At 45.7% G+C, this 16,473-nt stretch overlaps 1 protein-coding gene across 8 annotated transcripts in view; it reads left to right on the top strand.

Moving 5' to 3' along the window:
* The window catches only part of cadps2 (Ca++-dependent secretion activator 2), a 145,294-nt gene that overhangs the window by 34,385 nt on the left and 94,436 nt on the right, over positions 1-16,473 (top strand). For all 8 annotated transcript variants that reach the window (XM_076732778.1, XM_076732774.1, XM_076732777.1 and 5 more), the window contains exon 3: positions 16,027-16,359. In XM_076732778.1, coding sequence (XP_076588893.1) covers positions 16,027-16,359 — 333 coding nt within the window. The remainder of the gene's footprint in view (positions 1-16,026; positions 16,360-16,473) is intronic.

The raw sequence follows: 16,473 nt of genomic DNA, 5'->3' as shown, positions 1-16,473 counted from the left end.
CAGTTTAGCTGCTCTGCTGCATCAGCGTCTTCTCACCAGGCTGAATGTTTTTGGTTCTGCGACACGAAAAGCTTCACGTCGGAAAGTTTAATTCAGACTGTTCACACCTTCTACGCAACAAGCTGCTGCTGAGGCCTCGAGACCAACAGGCTGCAAACAGAGAAATCATCCACTGTCTGAGGTATGAAAAAGGACGAAATAACAGGAACACTTCTTGAAGGCATAAAATTACTTGCCAGATATTTTGATAAATATACATGATGAATCCTTTCAGTAAGTTTTCAAGAAGCAACACCCAAACTTTGTTGGTTCCAGTTTGTCTGTGAGGATTTGATGCTTTTCTTTGGTTACAAATGTTAATAAAGCAATGATGTTTGGCTTTTGGACCATTTGTCAGATAAAACAGGTGCTCTGGTGGAGCAGGTCAGTCAGGAAGGCCTGGTTCTGAAGGCCTTTGTGAGTGAGGAGGAGGACTTTGAATTGAATCTGTCGTCGGATGGGGAGCAGCTGGAGGTTCTGGAGGACAGGGGTGAGAGTGGGGGAGCGGGTGAGCTGCAGAGTTCTGATGTGCTGCAGCTTATTCAGGAGTTTGGGTGATGTGGTATGAAGAATGCTGCGCAGTCGGCGTTGTTTTCAGGTGGAAAGAGGCAGGTCTTGTGATTTAACTGATGTGGTTGTTTGAGATGTGTGGGAGGGAGAGAGAGTGGAGTTACTGATGGCGAGGCAGCTCTCAGTGGGTTTGGCGAGGGATTTGGGACCAGCAATGATCATAAGTGATTTATCACAGTTAAGTTTGAAGTTTGCTTGCATCCATGATTTAGTTTCAGTGAGGTAGTCGGTCAGAGTGGAGTGAGCTGCAGTGATGGATGTAGTCGAGCTGGGCGTCGTCTGTTGTTGGTAAACAGATATTCATGACCACTAACAAGAAACATTGTGAAGAACTGTGAGAGATTTGATGCCATTGATTGTGGATAAAGGTCGAGCTGTTTGCAGACTTTGTGACCTCACAGTAACCTTATCAAAACAGCAAATCTGCAGTTAGCTGTTAGCTTCTTAGTCCTTGAACCAATGGAGGCACCGAGAGGCAACGACACCAATCCTGTGACATAGTTCAGAATGAGGCCATATGTGTTGGTTCATTTGTTTGACAAGGTTTTTTGACAAGTGATGAAAATAAAGCTGATAGGTCGTTCAGGACACAGTGTGCTCAGCCATGTTTGTGTCAGTCCACAGGGCTGCAGCCACAGCAGAAAAGGTCGACTGCACACTGGAACAGGACTGTTGACTGTGATCGGAAACTGGAAGCTAGCGGGTCACCGCTAGCGGTCAGAATCAAGAGAAGAGCAGAAAACTCGTCAAAGACTGTGTCGACGGACCTGATCAGGAAGTTTGTATCTTTGGTCCAAAGTGAGTCCTCTCCTCTCCAGAGGACCAGGCGCTGATTAGCGGTGTTGTCGCTGTCTTCCTGCAGTCCTCCTGGCTGATCCTGGCATCCTTGTCTCATACTGCAGCACATGTTCTCCTCTCTGTCCATCAGATTCATTAATTAACACTCATGTCTGTTCTGCTGCTATTTTTCTAATTAGCATCTTGTCCATAATTCAGCTCTTTGGCACCACATTGTGATGAGACACAAGAGTCCGTTGAAATCTGACTGTGATCGTCTTCAATTCTGTGTCAGCAGCGTATGTTCAGTGTGTGTGATGCGGAGCTAATAAGCTTCTTTCCACAGTCAGTGAGATCAGTGGAATGTGAGGAGGTTGTTTTTGACAAGATCCCTGCAGGAAAGTCACTCATGAACAGCAGATTCATGTTTGTTTGTCACCAGTGTATCCACATATGCGCAGTTGAAGGATGGCAGGTGATGCAAATTTCAAAGCTTATCAATGCTCTGACTCCTCAAACCTTGTCCCAACAATCAGCGGCCTTGGTTTCCTCTAAGCAGCTGCCTGCACTCTGAAAATTTAACTAATTGATGCCTACAAAGCAGCTGAAGGTTATAAGAAGATAGCAAAGTGTTTTCATGTAGCTGTTTCCTCAGCTCGTAATGTGATTAAGAAATGTCAGTTAGCACGAACAGCGGAGGTCAAGCTGAACACTCAGAGAGAGAGCTGCTCGTTGGATCGCCTGAAGGGCCAATCAGACCCCCTGTTTGACCGCAAAAGACCTTCAGGAAGATCTATTACTGTTCCACTGATACCTGCACAGCTACCTGACCTTCATGGACGAGTCATCAGAAGAAAACCTTTCCTGCATACTCGCCACAAAATTCAGGGTCAGAACTTTGCAAAGGAACGTCTAAACAAGCCTGATGCATTTTGATAACATGTCCTGTGGACTGATGGAGTTAAAGTAGGACTTTTTGATCACAATGAGGAGGTCTGTGGTTCAATCCCTGGCTTTGGCAGGCAACTGGATAATGATCCTATCACACCTCAAAGTCCACTATGGATGACCTCCAGAGGCTCAGGCTGAAGGGTTTGTAGCGGTCCTCACAGTCCCCCGACCTAAACATCATCTAAGATCTGTGGATAGACCCCAGAAGTGCAGAGCATGCAAGACGACCCAAGAATCTGACAGAAACAGAAGCCTTTTAAAAGGAAAAATGGGCAAAAATCCCACAAACAAGGTCTGAAAACTCTCAGCTGGCTACAGAAAGCCTTTACAAGCTGTGATGCCAAAGCAGGTGATACTAAGTACTGACCACGCAGGATGCCAAATATTTGCTTCTCAAACTTTTAAAACTGTAAAAGATGGAAATACAGAAGTAATCTTGAAGTCATCTTTTACGTATATTAACAGGACAAACTGATGTCAGCTGGCAGCTTATTGACTTTATTTCTGGAGGATTTCAGCTCAGCTTTGTGATGATCAGCTTTTCACTTGAGCGACAGTCTGATGATGAAGTGATGGCTTATTGTCCGTTCTCTCCAGACATTTTCATTATGGACTTTCTGAGCACTTCAGGATGTCTTTGGGTATTCATATGTCCACAGCAGACAGGTGTGTGTCTCTGTGGCTCGGGGGAAATAGGAAATGAAATCTTCATCCATCAGTTGTCCCTCTGAGAGGTGAAGTGAGCTTAATTGCCTCTGTCGTGCACTTTTCTGAGTCGTAACGTGATGGATCACAGATAGAAGGAGGCGATCTTAATTTAACGTTGCTCACTGAGAGAAAACCTTCAGAGTTGTTTACTCGAGGTGATGCTTTCACGTCATGTTAATACCAGCAGCTGGGATTTATCGCTGCTTTCTATTTCTGACAGAAAGTTGAGTGAGGGTCTTTGCTTAATTACATTTCTCAAAAAGCTAAATTATGAAGCACCTGCAGTTTTATTTTTGTCTGCACATCATCCATGATGGATTATTGTGTCTCATTTTACAATGAAGATATTTCCTACCTAAGTACCAAAGTAGTGATTTTGAATGCTGTGATATGTGACCTATGAAATCAGCTTGCAGTGACGAATCCAACATTTGTTGTTGTTTGTTAACACACTCAAGTCAGCTTGACTATTTTTTGATATATGGTCATTGGCTAGTTATTCATTTAGTCCAAAATCAAGTTCAGCTTTACAAAAAAAATCCCCTTTTAATGGGAAAAAGAAATGTCAGGAAGACCTAAAAAGAGGACTCCCTCTTCTAGGGCGGATGGAGATGCCAGAAGGTACGAGGTGACTCGTGCAGAGGAGACAGGTGTAGTGAACTAGTAGTTTTAGAGTAGTTTGACGATATTGCAATGAAAACGCAGCAGTTTGAAGCATGAACATTTGTCAGATCTCAACCAGACTGGCTTCTTGTCAGAGTCTGACCTTGTAATTGAAGAAACAAGTCACTTTTTCATGTCATCCACGCTTGCTTGTTGTTTGAGTTTTGGATTGATCCTGTGATGCAGTGCTGACAGCAGCCAAACACTGATAGTTCCACGTTGTGTCGTCTTTGTCGAGCTGAAAGAAACCAATTCATCAGTCAGTCGATCAACAGAAAATATTAGACAGAAATCTGAGCGGTTTGTCATCAAAGGGCTGTTTTCAGTGTTTTCATTGCCAAATAATCTGCTCAAATTAATTGTTGAATAGTTGAATCAAAGGCAGCTCGACTTGCTTGTAGAAATGTGAAAACATTTCCCATCTCATCCAAAGGCCTTCTTCAGTTCTTACTGACTGGTCCCAGGTATTTAACCTCCGTGGGCTCGCTGTCACGGTTATTGATTCCTCCCAGTTCGTTAGCGCTCCTGGCTCTGTAATGGCAGTCGTTAGGGTTGTTGGAGTCAGGCCAAGTGTTAACAGCAGTTGTTGAAGTTGTCATGTGACACGACTGTCTTGTGGCATCAGTGATCGCGATAATGAGCCCACAGAGGTTAAATACCTGGGACCCCCACCAGTCAGTTAGAACCGAAGAAGCCCCTTAGATGAAACCGTTGTCAAGTTTCTACAACCAAGTCCAGCTGCTCTTGATTCAGCCCTCATTGGAAAGCCCAACGATATTCAGTTTGCAATGATATAAAAGGGAAAAGAGACAAATGCTCACTTTAGAGAAACCAGAGACAGATTCACGTCTTTACTTGATGAAACACTGAAATGATTCATTGATTGTCTAAAGTTTAGTGTCACTCCAAAGTCTGAAATATTATCTGGCTCCAGCTTCTTCAGTGTGATGGTTAGCTGCTTTACTTTTAAGTCTAAAGACTGATGGATGATTTGGAAAGTGATCAAAACTGCAGTTTAAACATGTAGAGTTCTACCAGGTGTAGTGTAGTACTGCAGAAAATCAGGTGTAATACTGCCTTGGTGAAAAGGACCAAAAACCCAAACGTACTGTCGATGTCACACCGTCAGTGATACTGAAAACACATCAATTCTGTCAAATGGTGGCAGTTTATATTTATGAAGGACATACGTGTTTTGTGCTGGCGCTGCAGGTGTGTGACCTGTAATTTAGTGTTTTAAGGCAGCTGGAGTCCGGCGCTTCAGCTGTGTGACATTTCCGGAGCCCAGCAGGAAGCTGCTGCCGCTCAGCACCTGCAGCCAAGAGGCTTTTCTTTATTTGCAAAGGATTTCTCAGATTCTCTCTCACCTCCTGATCTCAGGTCTGCTCTCAGCGCAGACCCGTGTCTCATCTCGAGCTCGCACTTTAATCTGTGTGGAAAATGAGACAGTCGAGGGCAGCAGGGAAATCAAAGACTTGTGATTGCTGCTTCAAAAGCAGGTCAGAGGGTGATATCTTCAAGTCCGATCAATATCTGTATTCTGTGGAAAATCAGTATTTTCTGACCCACAAATCTTAGATCATGGTTCTCAGAGACTGGGACCCTTTTACGAGGTCCCATTATCAAACATTAGCATTAATCATCATGTTCAGAATAATCAGAGGTGGCAGCCTGATGATGTTTCCTAACGATTTAATGTTGTCAATACACGCTGGGCAGCTGCTAATGATTCTCTGTCTAATTTTATAGTGTCTATTATTATAATAAATGGGCTGAAAATAAAGCTGTCTGAATGTAAACAAACAATTTAGTTTACAATGACATGAACAGACACACACACACACACACACACACACACACACACACACACACACAGAGTTGTGTTTATATTCATTTCCTGGAGACTTGCCTGAACCATGATCATAACCACTAATTAACTAAACTAACTGAATCTTCATCCTAAAATTAAATGATTTACATTAGGGGGTCTTGTGTTTTGTCCCCCTAAGGGAGGTATGGATTAATGTCCCCACAACGTGAGTAATATATGGTTACACACACACACTCAGTTGCGTTTCCATCACTTTTGGGTTCATCATAGGCTAACAGTCATTTCCTGGAGACTTTCCCTAACCACGACTGAAACCTAACGTCACCTTAAAATGACATTGTGGGGACTTGTGTTTTGTCCTCATAAAGCAGTTGCAGACTAGTGTCCCCACAACGTGAGTAATACATGTATGCACGCACAGACACTCCCTCATTCAGTCGAGCCGTGTCACTCTGACCACGCTGCTGCTCGCACTTTCCTCCCATCCCTGAAAGTCTGTCAGGATCGTGTCATTCGAGCCGCGGTGAGGCTTTTAATGTGAAAACACCTGAGCAGCGACTGAAGAAACAGCTAAATGGAAGCGAATGGGAAGTACATTACAGATGAACGTGGAGGAGCTGACGAGCCACCATTACTGCCGTGTCAGCTGACCTGTGTTTGACACTTGGGCCGCCACACTTCCCCTTTGATTCTCATTAAATGATGCACTTCTCCTGATGATTACAAGGAATATTAAGAATAATCCTGTTTGAGTAAAGGCCTGGTTCTCTCTGTAGCCTTGGCCACTATGTTTGAATTAACTGTTAATGCTAAGAAATGTGTAATTTATCAGACTGAACTAGCAGAGTTTGTGAATGGTTTGTGTGAAGCTTGTTGAACTGTCAGCTCGTTCCTTTCAGGTTTTCCCGTCTCTGACTGAACATCATGTAACGACCTCATGTAAATACCACACGGATCACCAGCGTTTGCTGTGTGTTTGTATTTATCTCCCAAACAGACACACCTGTCGTGTACAGAGACGCAGCGAACGCATCGGGAGCCCCGTGCCTCCAGGCACTTTAATGCATGTATTCCTCAGTGTGTGAGTGGGAGGCCTCGATCTGCATGCGTCTGTTTGCTTTGATTCAAGTTTCACATGGAAGCCTGCTAATGCAGCATGAAAGTGGATTTAGGCTCTCTGAGGAGGAGTTGGTAAACGTTTGAAGTGTGTACGCAGGCGCTTTCTTCTTCTCCATAAATGAACATACAGTTCTTCTTTTACGTCTTCTTCTAAACATTTCTTCATTCATGTGAGTTTTTTCTTTCTTCAGAGGATGCAAAGCAAACAAGCGTAGTGTTAGAGAAGGATGCTCCGAGAGCAGCAGCGATTCGTTAAAGCTGCCTTAAAGTGACTCGTCAACTCTTCATAACAGTCTGAAGCGTTTGTGTTTGTATGGCGATATGAAAGGTGTGTCTGGTGGTGATGAACCTTCAGAGATCATCAGCTGAATCTGCAGCTTTACAGAACTTTAAAGTTTCAGCTCGGCTTTAAAGACTCGCCTGCAAACAGCAGACGGACACGGTTAAAGTGCGGTTAAACGTCTGCAGCTTGTTTCTTTGTGAGGACATCTCGAGAACATCTCAGTGCCATGTTTTCTTCACATTTTTGTCGCCACAGCAGCAGAAGCACTTCGTATATAATTAGACGTGACATCCCGACAGACGGCACATGTAAACAGTTTGTCAGAGTGCAGGGAACAGATCTGAGGACAGGCTCAGACACAAGATGAAGAGGTTTGAACCGGCCCGTCGTACCAGAGCGAGCGACGTGTTCATGTCTTCGTTCCCACCTCATCATTTTTTTTCTGATCAGCGGGAGGTGACGATGACTCAACGCCGCCACATTCAGAGCGTTAGCCAAATTTTGAGAAGTTAAAATGAGAAAGTCAGACAGTGTTGGACCTGTTGGCAGGTGGATCTTAATGCAAGTCGTTAACGTTACGAAGGCATTGAACGTCCCATCAACAATGTTTTTATGTATCGCTGGAACAGACTCTCTCCTCTGGCCATTTCTATGCAGACATTTAATGTGGGACAATACATGAAAAGCTCTGCTCATTCATTATGACGATGGTCGGAGGCACGGTGTGTTCAGGTTCAACTGCTCGAGCATAAATGTGAAGTTATTCTTAGATTCTTTGACTAATGTTTATTCCCTCACTATAGCAACAGATGAAAAGCATTTGTTCTTTCTTTCTTCGTCCTCTTACATGCAGAGGTCTTTATATTCTAAATGTGATTATCACCACGGGTGCACGATCACTGCTCAAGCCGCTCTTTGTATTAATGGAGCTGGCCGGTTCAGATCGGTCCCCTTTCAGTCCCCATGGAGGCCAAGCAAACCGTTTTTCTTCTCGCATGGCTCGGTCGTCATTTTTAACAGCGAGGGGTGATTTCTGATTATTCAGTTTCTGGACTTTGGACTCTATTGGGTTTGTGAGGAGGATCGAAGGTGGATCGAGACCAGGTCACGTCATGAAGTCAGGCTCAAATATCAGTCTGAACATTTGAAGTAACCTCTGAGCAGTGTGAGCACCAAAAGTGGCTTTTTCGTGCCCGCGTTAGAAGCCTGGCACCTCCTTTACCCACAATGCAACTTGACCATCTATATTTTGACTGTAGTTTCGGGTGTGTAATGCTAGTAGCGGCTGATCGAGCCTCTAACCTGCAGCACTTTGATGGATCTGTTTAACCGCAGATGTAGGTGACGCCACATTCGGTCCATTAACAGCAGGGGGGGATCGAAGTCCACCCAAAATGTGCTTCTGCACTGTGGTGTACCACAAAATTACTTCATTTCAGAGACAGATGAACAGGCTTCCCAATCAGGTCAGCTGCAGCAGAGACAACATGCATGTTATGCATTTTTAAAAAGGCTCTAATTAATGTTTTTATATTAACAATACATCACACGACTTCTGTCTGTGAAAGGGTCTCTTGTAGTGACGAACCGACAGATGATTATCACGTGACTCTTCATGTCCCTTCAGCTCTGCGGAGCTGTGTAGCAGGTTTCAGATCATTTGGATTTATGGCGTCCAGCGTGACAGTTTAGGTTCAGCGTAAAGCTTCGTAAACGCTTCAACTCAGAAGAACACGAACAAATTTGCATTTGCGCTTCGGTGAACTGATTCGACTCTGAACTGTAATAGTGTTGATGTCAGCAGCAGCAAAAATCAGAACAAATCAAGTTGACTGTCACATTATTTGTTCCCCCTGTAAGAGTACAGAATCCCTTTTTGATGCCAGAAAAATCCCCAAATATCCGTTGGTTCAGAAGCCAGTGATTTGCGTTTTGTGGGGGCATGAACCCGCTCTGTAGAATAGTGGAGCCTCTTATCAAGCAGACATCAAAGTAAACTTTTCTGGCTGCCGTGTGTCCAGTTAAACTTCCTGCTCTCGTATCATCTGGCTCATCATTTTGACCTTTTCCTCTAAATTTGTTGTTCTTTGAAGCTTGACTGTTTCCTGGATGGAAAACATGTTTTCTTACCTGGAGGGATGTTTGATGTGTGATCTGAGCACGATCAAAGACGACACAGTTCAAAAGTTCAACTTAGATTTTTAACTAAAATCAAATACGTAGAAACACTTGTGGGAAATAGGGATTGTTTTGGAGTGGAGGTTTGTAATGAACACTTCGACTCACATGATGCTAATCTCATTGAGTCAGTCACAGTCTGTCCACCACAAGCTTCAGATGATCTTCTTCTTCTCGCTTTCCCGTCTTTTCTGGGGATCCCTCTAAAACTTTCTGGCCGTGAAGGATTTTCCTCCTCTGCACTTGAGTAAGCACATCCAAAACCAAAGTTTCCCTTTGTTTCCACACTTCTTTAGCTCGGCTTTGTGTCGTCTGACCAGTCGAGAGTCTGATGCCAAAAAGCACAAATGGAATCCGGATCAGACAGAAGCTGCAAAATCGTTCCTGGCATCTCATTGAACTGAGCTCACAGTCTTTATCGCCGTGACTCATTTGTTCTCCTCGGGAGAGCGTCTTCATGTACTGATGTCTGAAAAATGTCGCTGTTGGCTTCTTTGTTGGTCCTTGAAGCGTCTGAATACCTTTAAATGCTGTAGACTCTCAGCCAGGTTTCTCTTTATTCATTTCAGTTAGTTTCGATATATAAGCAGTCCAGTTTAGTGTTAAACATATGCAGCCAGGAAGCTTCTTCCTCGGCTCAGTCAAGTTCATCACAGTGATTTTTTGATGGCACCTATCAGCCACATTTCTTATAGTGTTGAACAATACTAAGACCCACATTTGCAGTCCTGAGCTCATCACATGACGGCAGCTTAAAGTCAAATGTGAAGTCAAAAAAATGGTGGTGCTTGGTAAAAGTTCAGGGGTCATCAGAGCTATGAAAAAGGGGGGCGTGAGTGCATGTGTCAGTTTTAATGTGAACCTCATGGTGGCGTGTTCTGTATTCTCTCTAGTTTTGACTGTTTTTTTTCTTATTTTTGCTGCTGTTCTCAGTTCAGAGAGTCACAGTGAGCATGAAGTCGCACAGCGGGGCGTTTCTTCTCCATCATCGAGTCAAAGCCACGTTTCAGCGCTTTGCTCTGATTTCCTGCTTCACCTGTCTGATCGGACACGAAGCGGGAGGATCAATCAGAAGGTTTCTCATTAAAGCTGAACCGAAACCTCCGGAGGCCCCTGACGAATCTGAGCTGTCGTCTTGAAATACAGCAAGCAGCAGTTAGTTATGGCGCTGATACTGCTCCTCTCTGCTATTTCACTTTTCCTGATGACTTTCATAACTCCACCACTTCACGGTTCGTCTGCGGCATTTGCAATTTGAAAGCAGGAATTGGAGTGGTGTTAAAACGATTCTGCAGCTCGACTCGAGGCAGAGGAGAAGCCCACGCTTGTTCCTTTAATCTGCACATCATCAGGTTTTTATTGAACATGAACTAATGGGTTTTTAGAATAAACTCTGTCAGATCAGTTCAGCTGGTAGAAGATCTGTTGCGGCTCGATTCAACCTGGGCACGACGGCGTCACGTTCCTGCTGTGATTCTGCCGCCGGTGCTGGTCACGGCCATTCCGGCCAATGACTGTGATTCCTGCAGAAGCAGCTCGCTACTCTGCTTAAAATACACGCTGAGTGTATTTTTGATGGAAGCTGTGTCAAGCTGCACAGAGAATGAGCCGAGCAGGAAGTCAGACACAGGAACTGTATAGAGGATCCTGTCAGTTTTCAAAATAAAACACCCTTTGTGGTGGTGTTGATATCAGGTTTCTCTGTCAAGTCAGACCAAACTGAGCTTCCACATGTGAACAGAAGTCCTACAAATGGCCAAACAACCTGCTTCCTGTTACATTACAACCTGCTCGCTAAATGCATCCAACTTTCGATTGGCTTTATTTCCAGTTTAAATCTCTCTGCAAAACCTTTTGTGTGACCGTGGGAGTGTAAATCCTTCACTCATGGAGTACCGCAGGAGTCAGTCCTCGGTCCTGCACTTTTTTCTTTACGTTATCAGATCTACTTCTGCTACGACTCGAATGACACCGTGCAGCTGAGTCTAAATGCAGACTCATCATGCAGTTGAATGCCGTCACACTGAGGGTCTTCAGACATGTAAAATTGTCCTTCGTCTTACAGAGACTTGAGAGGTCTTGGATCAGTTTGTGATGAGCTGCAGTCATTGAGACGGAGGGTGAGGATTGTGAACATGGTGACTCCAGAGTCGATTCACGTCCTCCTCCTTCCTGAAGCAGCACGCTCAGCCTGTGTCTGTGTTTGTTTTAAACCTGCATATGATCCATCGAGCTCGTTGCAGACACGCTTCCTGAACTGATGACTCCTCTCTCAGTGATCAATTAAAGGAAACTTATTCTCCAGCGATGCTGAATTCAGAACTTTTCTGCTGATATATGGAACGTTCTGGCTCTCTGACAGACGGACCGGTGACGGAGACATTTTAATATCGGGCTGAAACGTGTTTTATGCATGAAGGAACACATGATGTACAGCTTCTCTCAGCTGATGGTGGAGCAGTTAAAAGGAAGCTTGAAGAATGTGGCGACAGAACAGCTCCATCATAATGACGTGTGATTAAATGTGTTCAGAGCAATCGGCTGGTTGAAGACGCCTTCCAGCTGTGCTGATAAAGGGATGATCAGAGAGGGAAAAGTCGCTGATCTGTCCTGTGTTCCCAACACGACTGCAGCCATTTGTCTTCTTTTTTTAAAGAAACTCTCTTTTACCCTCAGCGTCATCTTTTCTTTCTCCTCCTCTGCTGATGCTGTACCTGACTGGACTTTAAACAACACAGAAGCACGAAAACTGAAGTCGGGTAATCACTGAGGAGTCTTCAGTCAGTCAAGATATTCAATCCCACATTTAGCGAAAATGGACGTTTCTGCTATAATCGACTTTGAATGTTTGTCCTTTCTGTTTATCATGTCGATGGACAGGTTCAGGTGTGCGGTGGCACTGAGGCGTTTAGCCGGTGAAGTCCGTTTTTGTTTTCAGGTGTGTTTTCGTCGTTCTCCTCTGGAGCAGCTCTGCTGACACTCAGAGGTCTGCAAACACTCGTCTGTGTCTTTAATCTCGCGTCTCGCAGCCCGGCGCTCCGCTGGCGCGTAAATAATTTAGTGAAATTTTAAAGCCCCAATTAATTCGAGCAGCGGGGAGGGAGGATGTCTCCCGCTGATCGATTCATTAGTAATAATGGCTGACATTTGCGTCGCCACACAAAATGGAGGCGAGCCCATAGAGTCCAGAGAGCAGCAGAGGGAGGGCGGCTGTTTGACTGAAGAGCGCATTCAGGCCTCGGATCAGCTGTGAAAGCGTCTCAGTTCGTTTCAGTCTGAGTCCTCGAGCTGGTGACCTTCATTTCATTCATTATGAAAACGGCCATAAAAGTCTCATCAACAACCAAACAAGTCAGGTTACACTGGACATCATCCAGGACAAAGTGTGTCCCCAGCATGAAAGTTTTTTCGTATTTATATATATTTAAAACTGCATAGTGAGGTGAGACTTGATTTATCCCACGCCGGGAAAATTCACCTGTTACAGCAGCAGAATAAAGACGGAGAGGCGGAAAAACAGAACACTGTGGACTGTGGATGCTGGAGATAGACATTAGCATATTAGCGTCGGATGAGCAGGTTTGTGATGTTTGACTTGAACATCTTGTCACATTAAATTATGCTGACAGTTAAATATTGAAGGCTGAGTTAAAAAAGTTAATGATTAAATTGATGTTGGCATGTTGTTTTTTTATTTTTATTACTCCATGAGATGCAAAGTCAAACTGTCCGTCAGAAATCTCAGGTCTCAGCTGATCAGCTGTCACGTCACTGCAAACTCTAAGCTGTGAATCAGAGCTTCAGTCTGTGGTTCAGGACCACCAAAACCAGTTTGGTCTGGTGTTCACACCGTGCACATTACAGGGCGGGAGTCATCGATCAGGGCTCAGGGCGGGGGGTCAGAACCTCCACCAGGCTGAGAGGAGGCTCAGAGCCGCCATGGAGGGAGTGACCTTTCCACACACACACACACACACACACACATACACACACACACACTCAGTCCCCTTTTCAACTGATATTCTTTACTTTTCATCTGATCCATTAATTATCGTGTCTATCAGTCCCACACACACCGTCCTGCTGCTCCGCGTGTGGATTCATCCGCCGCTGAAAATAGTCCCTGACAAATGTTTCCTCCTGCTCGATGAATGTTGTGAATGTAAAACCGGCTGGACGTCTTCAGACAGGAAGTCTGATTTGTTCTGGTTGAAAAAAGGATCATTTTCCTGTAACGAAACGTCAGCTCTGTGCTGCTCTGTCGTTCGTTCACATGACGTGAAAACAGTGATCGTGTGCTGATTAACGAGCCGCTCGCTCCTCCATTAGTCCGTCTTCACGCCAGTCACGTTGCAGTGAAGTCATCTATGACTGAGCTCATCACAAGGACTCCCCCCTCGTTGGAGTTTGATGGACACCAGTCCACCGTCCGTCATTGGCAGACGCACCCTTACAGCCGTGAGCGTGAGGACACGTCTGTCAGCACATCTGGACGCTGCAGGTTTTCTGATGCATTTTTACCTGAATGCAGATTGTCTGATGTTGTTGCTTTTAGTGTGTTTCAGCACATTTTACTCCTGGACACATGGAGGACAGTGTGATGTCATTTTTCAATCCAAAGTTGTCGTCAAGGACGTTCATCGCAATCTAAAAACCATCTTATTGAGCGGCTGAATAAAATTCTGAGTGGGATTCATTTTCAGTGTTTCTTACCTTTATTAAACCGGTGATGAGACTCATTGAGATTAAAAGTCTCTTTTTCAAGTGGCAGCAGAACAAATACTCGGCAGCAGATGTAAAACTATTTAAGGTGAAAACAAAGAGCAAATCAAAGCATCAGTAAATTTTAGCTCAGAGATTCAGAGGAGTGTTATTCAGATGAGATTCAGGTGGTTTTTAACTGATTCCAAGCAGCAGAATCCTTAAACGCCCTTCTGAACCTTGGAGGCGGCGAGCTGGATGAAGTTTCTGTTTCCTGGATTAAAGGCTGAACAGGGAGCGAATCACCGCTCTGGACTGACTGTTCAGCAGATCTTCTTGCGGTCCGTCTGCAGCCTCTTCACACAGCCGTGGCTCAATCCCACCAGAAGCTCCGACATCTGCCTCCCGGGTCCAGGCATCGTCGTTGGAGCGCTCGCCTTCTTCGGCCTCCCTGCGTCGCCTCGTTCGGCGGGAGCTCTTTGATGTGTTTTTGTTCTCTGCGGTTCGGAGCAGTTTGTGTTGAGTGATGCAGAGAAGCAGATGAGCTGCTGTTAGCAGACTCCTCTCCCTCCTCATCCACTTAACGTTTGCCCGTTTCCATTCATCACCATAAAGAGGACCCCCCCCCCCCCCCCCCGCTGATCTCTGCTGATTTCTTGAACACAGAACAACCGTTTCCTCTGCTCTCTCTCCTCTCTCTGCTCGTTGAGACTCGTCGGCCTGTAGTGATGTCTGTTCCACGCCGTTACTCTCGTAGCTCCACGGCGGTTCCTCTCCATCTGCGGCTGGTTCAGCCTCTGCCGGTCGATCGCTCTCTGGAGGCCTGGACCAGCAGACTGATGGTGTCGTGGTTCAGGCGGGTCGTGTTGCAGCCACAGGACGTCTTCAGTCTGTCGGCTTATGAGCGTCCTGTCGTGATCTTCCTCTTCACCAGTGCACATGTCCTTCTCCCGCTGACCACTGAGCAGCTTCACGGGAATAATCCTAAGGTTTTTAGAGCCCTGTGACGTGTTTGAAGACGTGGATTAACAATCTCTGTTCGTTTTTTTCCCCCACAAAAACGTGTTAAAACGTCCTAAAATGACACCGACTCCCTCTCCTCACTGAAAAATCTACAACGCAAATGTTTTTAGCACTGATGGACACTGATTGGACAGCACGTCACATGTTGGAAGTCCTGCTCGTTCACACGTGTGTTCATCAGATTTGAGCTGGGACGCCCCTTTCATACGCAATCATGATGCTCTCACCTGTGACCAATCAGCCTGTTTACCTGTGGAATGTTCCAAACATCTGCACCTGTTGCTGCATCAGATTCACAATAAGCAGATATTTACAGAAATCGCGGAAGCTGATGAGGAGAAACATTAAATGTATTGTCTTAGATTGTAGATTGTGGAGTTGAAATCTTCCTCGGCCTCATCATCGGGCCCGTCAGCGGAGGGAAGGAGCTGAATGTGTAAATGTTTCGGTCTGGTTTGATGTGGGCTCGTCCTCAGCTGCTGCTCGCTGAGCTCTCGGCCTCCGTCGGATGAATCATTTTCTCACTGATGTTTCGCTTCTCAGAGTCTCAGAGCGACTAACAGGAAGAGGTGAAGCAGCCAGCTGAGCGGCTGTTTAATGTCACAGCGAGCAGCTGCTGCTTCGGTCTGAGCCTCGTGTTCCTGTCAGCGAGCGTCGCTTTGGATAAAGAGCTTCTGTCAAAAGCCTCAAACATGAACGAAGCAGAGAGTTTAACATTAGACCCCTGAATGGCAGCGTGGACGAGGACTGTCTGCGGTCCTCTGCTGCATCCAGTCTCAGCTCATGAAACGTCCAAAGAGGATCTCTGAGCCTCTTCAGCTTTGAGGCGTGTAAATGCACTGCAGCTCTTAAGTCTCCTCATTGTTAAAATTACAGGAATATTGATCAGACAAACTCCTGAAGATGTGATCTGTTGTCTTTTTCTGCTCAGTCTCTCCATCAGTGTGTGTGTGTGTGTGTGTGTGTGTGTGTGTGTGTGTGTGTGTGTGTGTGTGTGTGTGTGTGTGTGTGTGTGTGATGCTAATGATGCTAGCCCACCCAGAGCTCAGTTCATAGATGTGTTGTTGTGCTCGTTGTGTTGCAGCAGCTGATCCAGGTTCATTGCTTTCACTGAAGTGCAGGAGGAGGCTGAGGTTTTCTGTTGATGCAGCGTCTTCACGCTTCTGTGTCTCTGTCCTCGCAGGGCTTCCTGAAGAGCGAGCGCGTCTCCAGGATGGTTCAGAGCGGCGGCTGCTCCGCCAACGACTTCCGCGAGGTCTTCAAGAAGAACATCGAGCGGCGCGTCCGAAGCCTCCCCGAGATCGACGGCCTGAGCAAGGAGACGGTCCTGAGCTCCTGGATCGCCAAGTACGACGCCATCTACCGGGGGGACGAGGACATGCGGCGTCAGCCACAGCGGGCGCACCTGAGCGCCGTGTCGGAGCTCATCCTCAGTAAGGAGCAGCTGTACGAGATGTTCCAGCAGATCCTTGGCATCCGCAAGTTTGAGCACCAGCTGCTGTACAATGCCTGCCAGGTGAGCGGCCAGAGGTGCACAGGTAGACGCACGAGGACACGCTAAGACTCACCTGTCAACATGTACTTCCGCCAATGTCCACTAGATGCTGCTGTAGGGAAACTTTGACCATAT

This window comes from Chaetodon auriga, chromosome 6 (genome assembly GCF_051107435.1).
Source record: "Chaetodon auriga isolate fChaAug3 chromosome 6, fChaAug3.hap1, whole genome shotgun sequence".
In the NCBI taxonomy this organism is placed as follows: Eukaryota; Metazoa; Chordata; class Actinopteri; order Chaetodontiformes; family Chaetodontidae; genus Chaetodon; species Chaetodon auriga.
This window is presented reverse-complemented; position numbering and strand designations above follow the sequence as displayed.